The following is a 17,326-nucleotide window of genomic DNA, read 5'->3' as shown; positions in this document are numbered from 1 at the left end:
GAGGTTTCTTGGGTTCCAGGGTCAGTTGGCTACTTGGATGTGCACAGAGCAAACTCTCAACACCCACAGGAAGAAGAGAATGACAGTATCTAATTTCTCTCATACTGATCTGTATTCAGAAATACAAAGAAGGAAACAATGCACAATAATTTATTTTTATGAATGTCAGGAATGACGGTACACTTTAATTTTTATCTATCCCAAATTATATCTGAGCCAAATATTTCATTTTAAGAGTCCTGTTAAATGTTTTCAAAGGCCTTGTTCTATGTGTTCATGAAATAACTCACCATTTTTTAGCTTCCAGGAATGGTAATTGCAGTAAATCTTGCAAATTAGCATGAGTAGTACCAGCAAGACACTGTTAAAATTCATCAACATTGTTGCTGGAATATTTACTAGGCACTAAAATATTTAAAGGAAACCTACAAATACTACAATTTAAATTTCATTTCACCTAAGAAAGCCTTTCTTACAGCACTTAATATTATTGTTTTGTCACTGTATGAGAAAGTGCCTAATTCAACTACTATCTCGAGTGGAAGGGCTTCTTTATATTAGATGGCTGAATGAAGCCATTATATTAACTGGATATTCCCTATTGTGTTTTATCAGTTTGCACAAGTAAATTGCAGTGCTCATTGTAGTAATTGACATTTTCAACATTTGCGCACACAATAGAAATGTCAGCACCACTTCTAAGCTAGTTGGGTCTTGATGGATTGGTGACCTTCAGAGGTCCTTCAGCATGGATTTTCTCCACAGCAGCAGCTGAGGGAGATCACCTCACCCATTTCCTCATTATGATCACCTACTTTCCAGCATCCCTTCTGTGACAGCATCTCCTAACTAGTTCCAGTCCAACACGGGTAGCTGACGCCTACTATTCACGTTTTTTAACATTCACCTCACTCCTTCCTCACTTCCCCCTTTGCGTCTCAGAGAGCTAATTTGTATTCCCTGCTCCAGCTGATGGTGACAGGAGCTGAGGTTTTCAGCTGGTGCTGCACAGACCACAGACCAATTCCTTCACATGCTAAAAGACATTACTATGCAAAGGCCAACCTCACAAACTGCATTCTTCCTTCTCTGTGAGAACCTGACTTGAGAAAAGAGCTCCATGTACAGACCTCATCTCTTCTGTTGGTCCTCCAAATCAACATATAGCCTAGGAAAGGGAAGAAACTAACAGAATTTGGCTAGGTACAAAGAAAATTATAAACATATTATATATTATTCTATGGCTTTATTTCTATTTGCAGTTGGTATAGGTGCAAAACCTACTGAAAACAGAGCTGACTAAAGGTAGCACACGTTAACAACTTCTCTTGTCTAGAATGAGTAGCAATTCAAACTCATAATGAAATGAACCCTCACATCTTTTCAGGGATAACAAAATAAGATACAAGCATTTTGCAGACAAAATAATCACACAATCCATCTTTTGTGGAAAGGCAAAACCACATATATTTTTAAAAGACAATATACCATTGAATAAGATGTTCCTCTTTAAACTATTTGCACAATCCTTAGAGTTTTTGGTGTTTGATTAAAAAACACAAGACACAAAACCTAACATATAAACAAAAACAACCAGTACAACAAAACTCCAAACAAACAAAAACTAAACTGAGGGTCCTGATGTTGTTAATACATGTATTTTTACGTCTCAGGGAAGAACAGATCTCAAAATGCTCTGACCTAAGCTGCCATGGGATGGCCCATAGGATATTTGTACTTGCCCTGGAGGCGCTGAAGATCCTGGTGGAAGTCTGTTCTCTTCTGGTTGTCATGGCTGTGAAGCAGAGACATTTTTACAGGCCCTAAAAATAAGTAATCTTGAAGGAAAACAGAACTCAGCCAAACTACAGGAGATCCTGTCATGCAACATTCATCTTTCATTTCTTCCCTATAAAGGTAAGAAGAGGGCAGAGGCCATAAAGTCACTGATTCTCAGATTCTCTTCTCTCTAAAACATTGATGCACAATTTCATTGCAAATAATATAAAGCACCAGTGGGAAAGTCTGGGTGAGATGTTTAAAACATTTTCCCAGGGAATTTCTCTAGTTTCAGTTTCAGCTAAGGAATGCCTTCACACAAAGAAAGATTCTGACAGGAAATATCCAAGTTGCTTTCCTAGCTGCTTATGTTTTTATGGTTGTACCCAAACACTGTGTATATATACAGTGTCTATCCACGTCCTAATTTATCACTCCTTCACACATGAATATAAGATGTTCCTTCTGCTTTCTCATGCTTCCTGATCTATCTTTCGGAATTTTTCATAACATTCCCATGCCCCTAACCACTCCAGGCAGATGTGGACAACTACAAGCACCATACTGAGGCTGAAGCCAAGTGAGATAAGCTCCACGCCAGGATCAGAAGCAGCAAACCAACCCACTCCTTTTGCCATGGAATAAGGAAAAAATGCATTCTGCAGCAGAGACACAGATTCCTGACCTACACAAAAAACCCAATGCTTGGAGAAAACTCAGTAAAAGAGCAGTAAAAAACTTAAAACTGCAGTTACAGCCAAACAGTGACCAGCTTCCAGTGACTGCAAGATCAGGAAAAAAAAAAAAAAAATACAGGTTATTCCTCTTTTGATCAGGTTTATTCCACTATAGCAGTCAGTAAATAAAGGATATAATTTCCAGGGCTCAAATTAAAGTAGTCTCATATATCATCCTGAAACCACCAAGGAGATTATATAGACTTTTGAATTGACTGATAGTCAAATTTCAGAACAATCCTGGTCCAAATTAAATCAATGCAAAATTTTGAAAGTTTGTGGTACTTGCAAGATTTAATTAGTTCTTTGAGCTCTAACTCTTTATATAACATTGCATAAGGACTTTACACTTTTCAGTAGTCATCACATTTTCCTGTATGTTGAGACAAAATATTTCAATGTTCTGAGACAAAAATATTACAAAAACAAAATATTCCATGTCAAGAAAAACATTTTGATTTGTTACTTATGTCTTCCTTAATTTTGTGTACCTCTGTAATGACAACTCAGTCATGCACAGCAGAACTTGTGGTAAGCACAAGTCTCATGTCAATATTATCCCACTAATTCCCTGTCCCTTTGGAAGTCCTAAAGTTAAGCTCTTACACTGAATAACCAGAATATAGTTTTGCTATCAGACTATCATGACCATCAAAAAAAAAACTCCTCCTAAGCCCATCATACCAAATACAACGTAAGATCTCTCTTTATATGCACTCAGATAAAAGGTTGACTTTTCCTCCTTCACTAGAAGCAGATCCAATTACTAGAAACAAGAAAAATTAACTTTCTTCTGATTACCTATCATTTTAGTCTCCTCAGCCAAATTAAGGAGGTTATAAAATGTCTGTACACAAACAGAAAGAGCCAGCAGCCCTGACAGACTGTTTAGAGAAACTGCCATGGAATTTTTAAATGTATTTATTTACAATTTCTGCATAAAACATAATCACTAAAATACACTGTTGAGGGCAGGTTTTAGTTACAGGAAGGACTAATACATATTAGGAGAGGCACTAAACAGCAGCATAACCCCCTGCACGTGCGTTTTCTGTAGAATTCCTGTAGACAAATGCCAGATAATCTCTGTGACACTGATTTTGACAGGAGTTTCTTCCAAACACAACACAGCTACAGGCACAAGACCAAGAAAAACAGTAGGATCATTCTTCGTGTCAATCAATGAGAATAAATCAGTATAGACAGGACCTACTCCTGACCCTTCAGATCTAAATCACAAATTACATTCAGATTTGGACTTTGTCTCCACAACTCATCTTTCTTTGCTTGCCAGAAATTCAAGCATAAGTTGGAAAATTACCCATATTTTAGCTTTATGTGGAATGAATATGATTCTCAAAGTCTCCTAAGGCTGTGGGACTGTGGGGTTCCAGAGCAAGTAATTTAAAATCTCCTTTAATGAACAAGGCTATGTAATCTTCTTTGGTGATCAGCTGATTTGAAGCCAGGCCTAGCTGTCAAAGAACACTTGTGTAATCTTGGCTACAACTTCTGGAAAAAAAAAGCTAAATTTTCATAAAATGCCTTCACAAAATTCATAAAGTAAATTAGGGAGGCAGAAAGAAGAGAATGTTAGGGTTGTTAAGAACAGTTAACAGATATTTCAAGAGAACAAGGACTTGCACAAAAATATTCTGTCAAAAAAAAAACAGTAATTAAGAACTAAAACTATCTTAAGTACAAATTGTCATCACCACATCTATGATGTGGACATGTATGATGTATGATATATATCACATCACCAACACCAATATGCTTCCGCACAACATCCAGGACAACAATTTGCTGCTTGAATGTTTTACTGAAAGAGGAGAATGACAGATGTGAAAACATATGTATCCTCTCAACAAATATAATAGTCTCAGTAGGAGGTAAAAGAATAAACATCACACAAGGCACAGTAAATACAAACTGAAAGTGTTTATTATATTGTCACTTCTAATTCCAAGAGATTTAACAGATATTTCCTTATAACATTCACATGCCCTTTGGAAACTGTGAGTACAGAATGATGTGTTACTGCCTTCCTTTTATCAAGACACCAAATCAGACGCATCAGATGAAAACATGGGCTCACTTGCAAAGCCAATCCCAGCTTGGGATGCACTTCAACACATACTGGAGCACAATCCAGTGTCATGCACTTGTACCCCAAAGAGCCTTGCTGAATCCATGATGGAATGGTAGCACAGAACACAAAGCTGATGCTTTATCTCATGGATATGTCATCAAATCCTCTGTATCTTTTTTCACTGGTCATCTACCTTTTCCCAAATGTCCTTTCCTGATGTATTTGCTTCCAGCCCCAGCCCTCTGCTTCCTTCCAACTTTCTCTCCAAACCACTGTCCATGCATCAAATACTCAAGAAACGGAATTGCGGTTTAAGGCAATCCTGTAAAACATCCACAGATTAAAAGGCCTCAAGGGATCTGCCAAGAAAACCTATAAAGAGACTTCAGATTTGAGGGAAAATAATAAGTATCAGAACAACTTTTGGCTCTTGTGATATGACTTGCAAGTATTTTCCAAGAAAGAAATAAACTTTTGGAAAGAAATCCCAGCAATCCCAGAAATACTTTTGGAAAGAAAACCCAGAAATGGGATGAAGTTGTGGCACACACCCTTAGTCTCGAGACAAGAAGCTTCAATGTTCTCATCCTTCATGTGCAATTCTCACACTTTAGACATAATCTAGGAGAAAGTGTGATTGGCGATAAAAATTTTGTATGAGAAGTTGACGTGTGACATTATGCATGTAAGTAAAAGCTGTGGGAGAAGTGAGTTTCTTGGAGGAACTTTGTGCATTTGGCCCATATTCCTACAGCTTATCCCTGAATTCTCACTCATAGAGCTGAAGGTTCAAGAACGTTTCCAGCCATTTATCTGAAAAACTGTCTGAAAAGAAGTTCTACAAGCGGTTTCAAGCAAGACTCAGCAACAGGTACTCAGTCAAGTGCTTGTCAATCCAAAACAAAAGCATCATCCCCTGCAGAAATTCATGTCCCAGCTAGCCAGGCCCTGCTCCCTGCTCTGAGGAGCCATAAGGGAACACATTTACCTGGATTTAACTGGGCTATGTGCTACCAGAACAGTAGGATACAAATAAATACAACGGGGTATCAATCTGCTCAGTTTTGTGTAATTTTAAATAAGAATTAACCATTCAGAATTTTAATTTCTAATTAAGACAAGCAATTGATTCAACCTGAGTATGTTTAGGCAAATGACATTTTTCTGTTTCACACTTCCATTACTTCAGCCTGGTTATTTTCAAAGACAAGAACCACTTGCTCTACAATAACGTGACACTCTTAAGCTGGATTACACATGCTGAATTCTTGCAAAGTTAGCTATTTTTACACTTGAATAGTCAAAGCAAAAATTGGCAGTATCATACAGCTCTAGTCAGGAGTCAAGTTTCCAACTGTGAAATGAAATTCCGTGAAGAAATTGAGTATGTGCAGTAGGAAAAAAAAAAATACACTTCTATCCCCATGTCTAGTTGATAATGATTTCCTTTTATAAAATGTATTGAATTGCCATTTATAAAATGAACTATTTTAAAGGAGAGAGCTGGGTCCCAGTGACAAGCTGCTGAAGTTATCAAATTATTCAGGGAAGGTTTTGCACACATCTCTTCAAGACATAGAACAAGACGAAGATGAGACATGAAAAAAAGATAACCTTTTGAGCAAAAGAAATTGTTCAAGGTATTTGATAAATACATCAAACATCTGATAAAGTTTGGAGGCACAGAGGATTAAAAATGACAGTAAGTCCACCCAATATGAGTGTGTTTCTCCATCCATTTAAGAGGATTTTTTTAATCTCAGGAACAAACATTAAGCTGATGAAAAATATTTCTTAAAATGTTCAAGAAAAGCCCTGAATAAGGATTTTGGAGTTACGTGACTTGAGAGGAGCCAAAAGGAATGCAGAGATAGTCAAGTTCATCATTTCCAAGGTAAGGAGGGCAAATGTAAATTTTCCTAACACGGGCTGGCTATTTCAGGACCTTATCCTGCAGCCTCCACTACCAAAACCTTGCCACATAAACCTGATACAGCAGGAAATTCGCTCACAGTGCCTTAGAGTGGACCAAACATTATTGGTTTCTAAAAAGACATCCAGTTTTAGGTGGAGAAGGAGAGCACACACACAGAACATTCCAGCTTAGGAACCTACACACTATCAACATCCAGCTAAAATGTTTGGATGTGTCACAGAAGCAGGTCCACTGCCAAATGATGTGGCAAAAAAATTGAGACTTCCATCTGGAAAAATAGTGGTTACTCAGCATTTGCAGTCTGCAGCTTGGCACAAACTTTGTTTTGACTCAGCAACCTACGGTAAGGCAGTAGCTGCAAGCATTTTAAAAATGCCACTCTAAAAATAAACCTTCTGGTTATCCCAGCATGAGAAGTTTATCAGTAAAATATTTCCTCCTATTCCATTGACTGATAAAACTTGACCCCAGACTTTGTAGCAGAGTGACCTTGTTAGTGCTTGTAATGAAGATGATGTGAGTCCTCATCACTGTCACTTCATTTTAAGTTCACATTAACAGTGAATGAATCAGTACAGCCTGAATTACATAGAAAATACATAACAAAGTCCAAGACTAAATATTACTGCACTTTCAGCATGCCTGACTGCTGACCAAGCAGCCAGTTCTGACACAAAAAGTGTCTGTGCTTTGGCAGACGGTAGCTCTTTGTTGACCTCATAAACAAGGGGACAATGTTGATGCACAATGAATACAAACTAGAGGCACCAGCAGACTTCAACATTTCAAACAGTTAATATTTCATTATAATGATCACTGATAGATGACATACTATATTTCACCAGCATATTACAAAAACATTCTGAAAAACTATGTTTGGAGAAGAAATCAGTGAACAGGTCACTGGAGGAACTGACAGGCTCATGTGTAAATAAAATAGCTTAGCTAGATGGAACTGGAATGTTACTAATGAATCAAAATATCATAAGAAATGTTTGTAGTTTCTTGTCATGTATTTGCAGGAGGGTGAAATATTACCCAGTTCCCTCAGGACCTGTGGATGCACCTCATCAGGTCCCATGAACAAGTGCACCTTCAGCTACTTTCAGCAACTTCAGAAGTTCCAGCTTTGAGCTCCAAGAACTAAGATGACAAATCATTTTTATATCCTCACTGATGTCAAAATTGAAATTACACAATTTCACCTCTTGTCAGCGCTGGCATGTCTGTGTATGGTACCTGAGAATGGATTGTAAAAACATCAGTTACTGTTCACTCATCATGGTAAGTCAGCAGTAACCACACTGCCAGGCATCCTCGTTGTAAAAGACACAGATAAAAGCTGCTGTCACAAGTGAATTTCTAGTCTAACAACATATTAAGAAAAAAAAGAAATACAGCAATACTTGCTTAGCAGCTAAACTATCTGTCATAATTAGAAAGTGAAAGTAATAGTACAGAGAGCTTATGCTTATGGCCAACTAGAAGTCACTGGTAACATCAATCCAGAAAATGTACTGTAAAAGCACTTAAAAAATAGTAAACAGAGGTGTAATTACACTGTTACAGTAAGTTAGAGGAACACAAATTGATCTTCAATACTTAAAAGTGATTTTTTGCATAAAAAGTACCTAAGAGAAAAGCATTCCTCCTCCCACCTTTATTTCTCTTTAGCTGCTGTATCTCCTTTGGCATTGTCTCACAGAAACCCTCAGCACTGCGAATTTCCCAGGGCATCCTGCAACGACTGAAAAAAACCACACCACACTAGGCAAATGCACCTCAATTTTTGGTTCTTATGCTTAGTCACACTTTTTCATGGAAACTACAGTAACTTGGTATCTTAGCATACCACTTTACAACATATACAGTTGGACAAGTTGTCTACACAAAAAAGCCCTTTCCAATTCATTGTACATAACTGCTTGACTAGGTAGTTTTACAGTAATTTGTTCTTTTAAGCTGTAAAAAAAAACAAAAACTGGATAGGTTAAACACCTGCTTCAAAACTCAGCAGCCTGAGTTCAATTTATGGGTTAGCCCAATCTGTCAAAAATTTTAGCCTACTGTAAAGAATACATTTCTCTAGGAAACATTCACAATATCTGGCATAGCTTTGGAAATAAATAATACCTTGTTGACAACACTGATTCTTTTAAATAGAGTTCTACCCCTCTTTTTCCAAGATTAAGGGGCAAAAAAATCTTTTTTTTGTCTTTAACTCCATTTTTTTCCTAGACACATGCAAGTCTTTAATTTACCTCAGTCAGGGTGACATTATGTATAGCTGTGAATAGCTAGAAACAAAGCAGCAGTGGAAGATTTTATAAATAATAGGTTTTACAAATAATACAGGAACATGAATATATTAAAAAGGCTTGTGCATGACTAAAGAATTGTAAAGAAGGAAAAAGACATAATGTGTGGCAAGTATGTGAATCATATATATCATATATATTAGAAGAACTGTATTTTGAGAGCTCTTTTTTACTCCTATCACTATTTTGAACCACATACAGTCCTCTGGATGGAAAAACCAATAAGAAGACTTAAAAAAAAAACCTTTTTAAACTGCAGAAAAAATAAGCACAAATAGGGCAGAAAAATTAAAGGCATTTTTTGCTTTTACAACAAAGTAAATGGAGTATTGCACCTGGAAGGAAAAATAGTGATTTCCGGGTTCCTAAGATATTCCACACACAAAAGATCTCCTTCAAGCACAAGCTTTAGCAACCAAGCAATGGAGCAATGGCTGTTAAAATGAGATAGTTCCAAATGCAAGCAATTATAACGCTGCTTGCTGTAATTGCAAATCAACTGTCATGGTGTTTATGATAAAAATACAGAGCTTTACATACTCCATTTTAGAGAAAGACAAGAAGACAAAATAAATAATGCAAAGTGGCTCTTACTCACAGTGCAAGTGCTGTATCCTTGTGAAGCCTCTGGAATAGGTTCTGTGAAACCAACTTTCCCTTACGTATTTTAAACAGTCTTTTGGGAGATTTAATTAATGCTGCTAAAGACTAATGAAAAAAGTAATTCTGTCAGGGTAAAATATTATTGTTAGGCACTTATTTCAGCTGCTGAAATACTGATAGTACATACAAATGAGCCTCTGCTTCCATAAGGAATCAATTAACATGAAGGGGCAATTTTTGAACTATTTCACATAATGTGAAAATAAATGTATCTAGGTACATTGCAAAAACTGTGATTTTGTCACTATGCACATCCAGCTTAGCTGCTTCCATGAGTAACACTCAATCTATGAATTTCTGCTCAACTTTTCACACTACCTGTGTTTTTCACTTAAAAAATAACACCAATTAGCAGAGGCACAAAGTTCCTACAGCACTTTTATATTCAGGATGGCTTAAAAGTATGAATTACACAGGTATTGTGTTACTTCCCCCCACAATCCTAATGGCAAAGCAAATGATACAACCAGAGTTAACAAAGGCAAAATTTGGATGCACAGGCCCATTTTTTGGTTTCAAACAGATGCAAAAATAATAGTATTTTAATTCAGGTTGAGAGCAGTAACTTGAGCTGTGTATGTTAATTCTTATGTTAGTATGTTAACTGTAAAAGGTTAAAAATGTTAATTAAATAGTCTTAAAGACAATTTGTGGAGTGGTGGCTGACAAAATGACAACAGTGGATTGTCAGGAAGATGATGCACATAAAGATATTATAGTGCACAACAAAACTTCCAATTGTTTTATTCTCATGCTTATAACATACCACAATATACTGAAATCTTTAAGCAATATTTTAATACCTACCACCTTATCTTGAATATCATCATGACTGATCCTGGGAAATAAAATTAATAAATGCACTAGGCATTAGCAGTATCTGGGGCTCAGGAAAGAGTTTTATTTTTCTCATGTGATAATTTTCTCATGCCCTAATACCAAATAATATATATGCATTCTTCAGAAAAGCTGTAGTTGGACAAGCTTTCTGCCAGTATCAACTGATGTTGCTGCCAAGAAAAGCACTAATTCTGTGCATCCATTTCCACCTTTTTAATGCTACAACTGTTTCACACCTTTCTGTGGGCCACTTGAGCCTTTGCACCAGTACACCCTGAACTGGATCTGTGAGATGATCCAGTCCAAAAACAGCTGGGGGAGGAAAATGCCCTTTGAACTGTGCCCTGAAAAATTTGTTTTCAGTGCATATTTATATTTGAAGGTAACTCAGTTTCATACCTTAAGTTAGGCTTGAACATTTGGAAGCTTGACTGGTTTTAATAACTATAATGGAAGAATAAAATATACACCTTCTCCTAACAGACTCCTCCAATGGGCATCCTGTTGCTACCAATGTCTGCAACAAATCTGTAACTACTTCCACAGGACAATTCCTTTTACTACTCTGCTTCACTTGCCTGAGACTTAAGTTGGCTCTCTGAAATCTCGATAACAAAATTGTGAAATTAACCCAAAGTTTTGCTAAAAAACATATAATTAGTATTCATTATATAATGTCTCTCCAGCTTCTACTCACCCTTTCCCTTTTATTACTTAGACTTTAACAACTGCTTAATCTTACAGCTAATACCTGACCTTACAACTGAAGGGAGGTTAATTCCTGAGTTGGATGCTAGACAAAATAATTTATCGTGTCAGCAAAAAAGGAGGATAATTTCTGTAGAAATGCAATGGTTTTGTGTCACCAAGGACAGTTGTTTTGTCTCCTGAGCCCTCTATCCATGACACTAGCAAAACAGTTTAGGGAGTTTATGCTATTAGAAAGCTTTTGTGAAGTACACACATCTGAACTTGACCATACATAATTTCAGCATTCAAAAACATCAGTTTACTTACTCATAAAAGAGGATTTTAAAAGCCAGAATGACTTTTATCTTGGTTCTCTCACTGTATCTCAGTGATTGGCAGTTTCAACCCCCAAAGTGTGGCCATGTGTACTTTGTAAAACATACACTAAGCTTTCTATGCTTATTTCTTCCATCACCATGAAAGATAGATCCTGTGCATTACTTTCTTTAGCTACCTGTGTTTTTTTTCTTATTTGTATTTTTTGGCATCTAGATCAAGAAGAGAAACATTCTTTGTGGGGAAAAGTGAGTAAAAAAGCAACACCTGAAAGAACTCATCACCCTGTCATTTTCACAGCAGCAAAATATTATTGAAAATGAAAATTATAACCTGGCAAAAAGTAATACGTGTTTTAAAAGAAGAAAAAATGGTAGAACTAAAAATATGAATGTGAACAAGCAGGCTAAATTCAAAGATTCATAGATTCAAAAGGTGGGTGGTACCAGTTTAATCACCCATTCTGATCCCATGCATGGCACAAGCCAGGGAATTTCCCCCCAGTAATTAATTCTGTAATTCCCACAGTTTGTGAGTCAGAATGCCTTTTTATAAAGGCATTCAGTGGAGCACCTGGCATCTGCTCTAAAAATCTGCCCTGATGCCTGATTTTCCTCATCATAATTAAGGTACATCATATTTCTAACACTTTAGAAGATACTATCTTTCAATCCTTTGCCAAAATTCCAATCAATGCCATCGGAGTCTGTTACTCTAAACTCCTCCCCACGGCCTTCTGGGGCTTATTTTGTATCAGTTTATGCTTTAAAGGAAAACAGATTTGAGTGTTCAGCTCTATTTCTCCAGCTGTAAAACAACCCTAGATATTTACCACTCTCTAATCATATTTACCTGGAGATCCCCACTTTTGCCTACAAAGAAAACATCTGCAGAGCATCAAGGATTAAACTCATGCAACTGTGTAACAGGAATCTTTATGTCTCCGTTCAGCATCTCTTCTGCAGTAACACTATAAAATCCGCTGAGGGAGGAGAAGAGCAACATTAAAACAAGAACATTTCTAAAGATGATAAAGCAGATTGCAGAGCACTATCGTGCCATAAATTCCAATTAGAAAATGATTGAGAAAGGGGGAGTAGGAAGGAGAAGAGGCCTGGCTGCCTAAGCAGCAATGGAATTTAACAAGAATAGGAAAGCATCTCTCAATAGACCTCAGAATTAGAAAATGGAGATGAAGAAACTCTGACAAATAAAAATAAAAGTCTATCTAAACACAGGGGGAAAAATTTAAAAACAGCTAGCTAAACAAACCACAAGTAGATCCAAAAGTAACAACAAAATGTGTTCCAGGGTTCTGTATGAGTTGTTAGTGGTCAAGGACCACCAACTAATGTAATTAAGCCCCACTTCTCAAGCTGATTTTAACCTTTTTTAATTAAGGCATTACTTTGGTGAGCATAAAAATCCTGGTTTCCCATCCTTTGTCAGTACATAAATATGAACAAAGGCTATTAAAAAAAAATACTTCCTTGCAAATGAGATGGCAGCATCAAACTTCTTTTCCTGAAAAGTTTGTCTTTAAAACAATCCATGTAAGAAAGCAGATGGAGGCCACCAATACTGGAAGTAACTTTGTTACTCCTTTGGCAAATGTGAAGGGTGCTGCTGTGTGGGAATCCAGGGCTTCCCTCTGGCTGCCCTGGCAGGTCTGGGACCCTGGCAGGGGTCAGGAACCCCCCTGGACAGAGCCCCGAGAGACACTGTCTGTGATCTCTGCCCATGGAAAAGAGTTTTCAATCTTACAGGATGAATTACAAGCTTTGAGTGTTTGATAAGAGTAATAATTAAATGTGACACAGGTGCAAAAGTAAAATTTTAGGTTTCTAGATTAGGGGTTCAAAGGGGACAAGATGCAGGAAATTGGGTGTGTCTTGTCCTTTTCCTCCTTCTTCATGCCCTCCATGTTTCACTGTGGTGTTGGCATTTTTCTGTTGGTTCAGGCTGGGGACACACTGTTCAACGTAGGTGACAGATATTGGCACGTTATTATAAATCCAGCACAGGTAGTTTGTGGTATTTAATGTTTGTAACATCCCACTGAGGGCAGAGCCCCACACGCTGCCCTGCAGGACAGAGCTGCGGCAGGGCAGCAGAACATGTTAGAGATAAACAGAATAAACAACCTTGAAAACAGCACAGATGAATTATGGCTTCTTCTTTGGCAACGGGGCAGAAAGACAGAGACTTTCTACAATCTCAGAATCATCAATACCTCAGATTCTGACACTGGTGGTCCTTCTTTCCCTCCACATTGACAAGATTTCTTTAAATAGGCCAATATAGTCACTGGAGGTAGTGATACCGTAAAAATAAGTCATGTACAAATCACCACCATCCCTCATGATAGAGGAACCCTATTTAAAAAAAAAAAAAAAAAAAAAAAAAGAGCATGGAGTGACAGGACATGGGGGAATGGATGCAGACTGCAACAGGGCAGAGACGGATTGTATATTGGGAATCAGGAATTGTTCCCTGGCAGGGTGGGCAGCCCTGGCACAGGTGCCCAGAGCAGCTGGGGCTGCCCCTGGATCCCTGGCAGCGCCCAAGGCCAGGCTGGACACTGGGGCTGGAGCAGCTGGGACAGTGGGAGGTGTCCCTACCCGCATGGGGCGGAGAGCGTTGAACCGGATGAACTTTAGTGTCCTTCCCAACACAAACCACTCTGTTACTGTATTTTTCGCGCATTCAGAGGGATCCATGAGCTCTACAATAAAAGTGGCCCCACTGCAGCTCGCGAGCCGCAGTTCACCCTCAGAGCCCCTCAGCCCCGCGCCCGCCATTTCCCGCCGCCCCTCACCGCCACAAAATGGCGGCGGGGCCCGGCGGGGAGCGCGCGCGGGGCTCGACCAACCGCAGGCCGCCGTTTGGCTCCACGTGACCGCCAGGAACTACAACTCCCGTCATGCCCTCGGTGCTCTCTTCCTCTTTCCCGGTTCCGGTTCCGGCTCCCCACAGCCGCGGCACCCCGGGGAAGGTCGCGCAGGGCGGACGAGTGGCCGCTGTCTCCTGTCCCTATCATGCTGTCCGCCGGTGTCCGCCGCTTCGCCACCTCCGCCATCCGCCGCAGTCACTATGAGGAGGGACCCGGGAAGGTGGGCAGCAGCGTCCTGGCCTGCTGAAGGTCGCGGGGAAGGGGATGGCGGGGTGGGGGTTGATGGCTGCCCTGTGCCTGACTGTGGGCTTTGCGGTGATGCCGGTACAGCCAGAGCAGTGCAGATCGTGTGGTGGCGGTCCCCAGCGCCCTTCTCTGCGGTGGTACAGATGATGAGCATTGCGGTATGAGGGGTAACAATGATACTGTAAACGCTTTCTGATGTACCTGGCCGGTTCTCTCAAGCCTTCGGTCTAAAAGATTAATTTTACTCACGTAACTGATACAAGGAAATTCTTCACGGTGAATATAATGAAATACCAGAACACTCCGGGGGATGTAGATATATATCCTCAGGGGCTTTTACATTTGCCTGCATGAGACCTGCAGCAGACTGGTCCCACCTTGGGCTGGATGGAGAGGAGAAGAGGGGACGAAGTAACCTCCAGAGGTCACATGCAGGCTGTAATCATGGAGTGTTTGGGTGAGAAAGGGCCTTAAAGATAATTTTATTCAACCCCCTGCCATGGTCAGGGGCATATCCCACCATCCCAGGGTGCTCCAAGCCCTATCCAGCCTGGCCTTGGGCAGTGCCAGGGATCCAGGGACAGCCCCAGCTGCTCTGGGCACCTGTGCCAGGGCTGCCCACCCTCACAGGGAAGAATTTCTTTCTGGTACCCAGCTAAAAATCTCTTTCAGCTGGAATCTGTTCTCTCCTGTCCTGTCACTGTAATTCTTCATGGAGAATCCATGTCCAATTTCCCTGTAGGTACCCTTCAGTATTGGAATTGTATTTATTACCATAAATACTTTGTTTCTTTCATTGTGGAACATTGAAAATGCTCTGAAACTGCCTATTTGTTTTGCTCTGAGATTCTTAGCACTTCTAAATGGGTTAGAAGGGAATTATTGCTTTGACTGCAAAGGCAAAAATCCCTTTTATTTTCTCTAGAACCTCCCGTTCTCTGTGGACAACAAGTGGCGGCTGCTGGCGATGATGTGTGTGTTCTTCGGGAGCGGATTTGGTGCTCCTTTCTTCATAGTCAGACACCAGCTCCTGAAGAAGTGAAGAGGACAGGCTGCAGCTGCGCCAGCTGGGTAACTGCTTTTCTTGGATTTCATAGCACAGGGGAACTCAATGAGCCCGACCTGGTCAGAGTTTCAGAGTTCTCAGCCTTTTGCTGAAGTGTTGTGATTTGCAGTTGCACGGGGATAGCTGAAACTGTGGAAGTTTGTGTCGCAGTGCTGCTGCACTCGGTGGTTTGTGACCTTTGCCTCCCCAGAGGCCGCTCCTCTCTGCCTGCAGCTCCTGGCTGTGACTAAAGCCATGTCTGCTTCCCCCCAGAGGAGCTAAAAAGCTGCAGCTGGTGTGGGAGTCACTGGCACGTGTGATGTGACAGAACAGGATGAGAAACTGTGATGCTGTAAACGCTTTCTGATGTGCCAGAAAAAATTGTCTTTAAAATAATCCATGTAAGAAAACAGATGTAGACCACATATACTGGGAGTCACTTTGTTATTCCTTTGGCAAAGGTGAAGGGTGCTGACAGATTTCAGAGGAAAATTACATTTTCTTGAGCCTGTATCAAAACAATCTCACCATCTACATCATTCACAGGTTACTGTCCAGTTAAGGTAAAGTCATTAACAGAAATTAATTGCTTGCTGATGATCCTTACAAAGAAAGCCTCAGTCATGACTCAGACTGTGCAACCATGCCAGTTCCAGTTGAAAGCCCACTTTATTTTGCTTAAGGTGGTCTTTGGAAGCAAGTGGTGTTGTCTGTAATCTGAGAAACTAAACATTTTTTAGGAGCTTCAGTGATCCATATAGTTCTTGAAAGGAAATAACAGTCTTCATTGGAATCTCATAATTGGAACAAATTATGTAGTTCCTTTGAGTTTGATGTTTATTCCAGCCTTGATTGAGGAGAAAACCAAAGTCAGCAGGTTTGTATTCAAGCTGTGCATTTAGAACTGTGTGGTTTCATGCAAGTTGAGGTCTCTGATGCAAAACCAGGCAGTGGATGAAGCGAAGTCCTCAAATAAATCAAAAGTTCTAATCATATGTTTATGACAGGGCTCTTAAATTTCTTTAATTTCTTTTTCTTGCAGAGTTGAAGTCTTCTGCACAGCATTGTTCAATGGGGATATGATAGCTGCAACCCGTGCTGGATGTCTCTAAATAAAATGTTAAACCCCAAGGCTTTGGGCTGTGTGTTTTGTGAAACTCCTGAAGTGCTTTTGACAGCTGGTGTGTACTGAGAGCCCCTTCCAATTGCAGTGCATTGTCATTAAATTAAACACTTAACTGTCCTAATGTATAAAATCAGAGGGTGGGAAAAATCACATTTCAGAGCAGGGATTGGGCTGAAGTTTTTGTCCTGCACAGAATAATGACCTGGGACAGTTTATAGCAGTGGATATCCTGTCACCATAGTCCACGCTGCAGAATTTTTAACTTAGTAGTTATCAAAACTGAGCCTGCTGCAGATTTCCAGGTGTTTGGAAGGTAACAATGGCTTTCTGTTGGTACTTTTACTTGTGAATTTTTCTAGTTTGCTTTTCCCCCCCACTCAGACACCTTCCTGCTGCACAGTGCATTTAATGTGGCTTGAACTGAACAGTTCATCAAGCTTTGAATTCTTTTCTTGCCATTCCGATCTGTGTGGATGCCAGTTTCTCATCAAACTCCCTCAGCAGAAGTATGTGGGAGTGGTAACACTCTGCTCATAGCAGAACAGCTCCTGGGTATCATTTCTGTCTGCAGGGGTGAGTCTAAAGTGCTGAACACTGTTCCCCCTTACTCTAGAGTCCCTGATTG

At 39.7% G+C, this 17,326-nt stretch overlaps 1 protein-coding gene and 2 non-coding genes across 3 annotated transcripts; all 3 read left to right on the top strand.

The window, feature by feature from the left end:
- The first annotated feature begins 14,371 nt into the window (after positions 1 to 14,371).
- On the top strand, positions 14,372 to 16,706 carry COX7C (cytochrome c oxidase subunit 7C). Its single transcript, NM_001246255.2, is given in 3 exon segments — positions 14,372 to 14,504; positions 15,456 to 15,601; positions 16,618 to 16,706. Coding segments are annotated over 2 exon segments (192 nt in total). The 5' UTR covers positions 14,372 to 14,429; the 3' UTR covers positions 15,573 to 15,601; positions 16,618 to 16,706.
- Positions 14,668 to 14,730, top strand: LOC115491292 (small nucleolar RNA Z39). Its single transcript, XR_003957256.1, has one exon. It is a non-coding gene; the product is annotated as a small nucleolar RNA Z39 (small nucleolar RNA).
- On the top strand, positions 15,886 to 15,946 carry LOC115491291 (small nucleolar RNA Z39). Its single transcript, XR_003957255.1, has one exon. It is a non-coding gene; the product is annotated as a small nucleolar RNA Z39 (small nucleolar RNA).
- Positions 16,707 to 17,326: the final 620 nt, after the last annotated feature.

The sequence above is a fragment of the Taeniopygia guttata genome, chromosome Z, assembly GCF_048771995.1.
Source record: "Taeniopygia guttata chromosome Z, bTaeGut7.mat, whole genome shotgun sequence".
Lineage (NCBI taxonomy): Eukaryota > Metazoa > Chordata > Aves > Passeriformes > Estrildidae > Taeniopygia > Taeniopygia guttata.
This window is presented reverse-complemented; position numbering and strand designations above follow the sequence as displayed.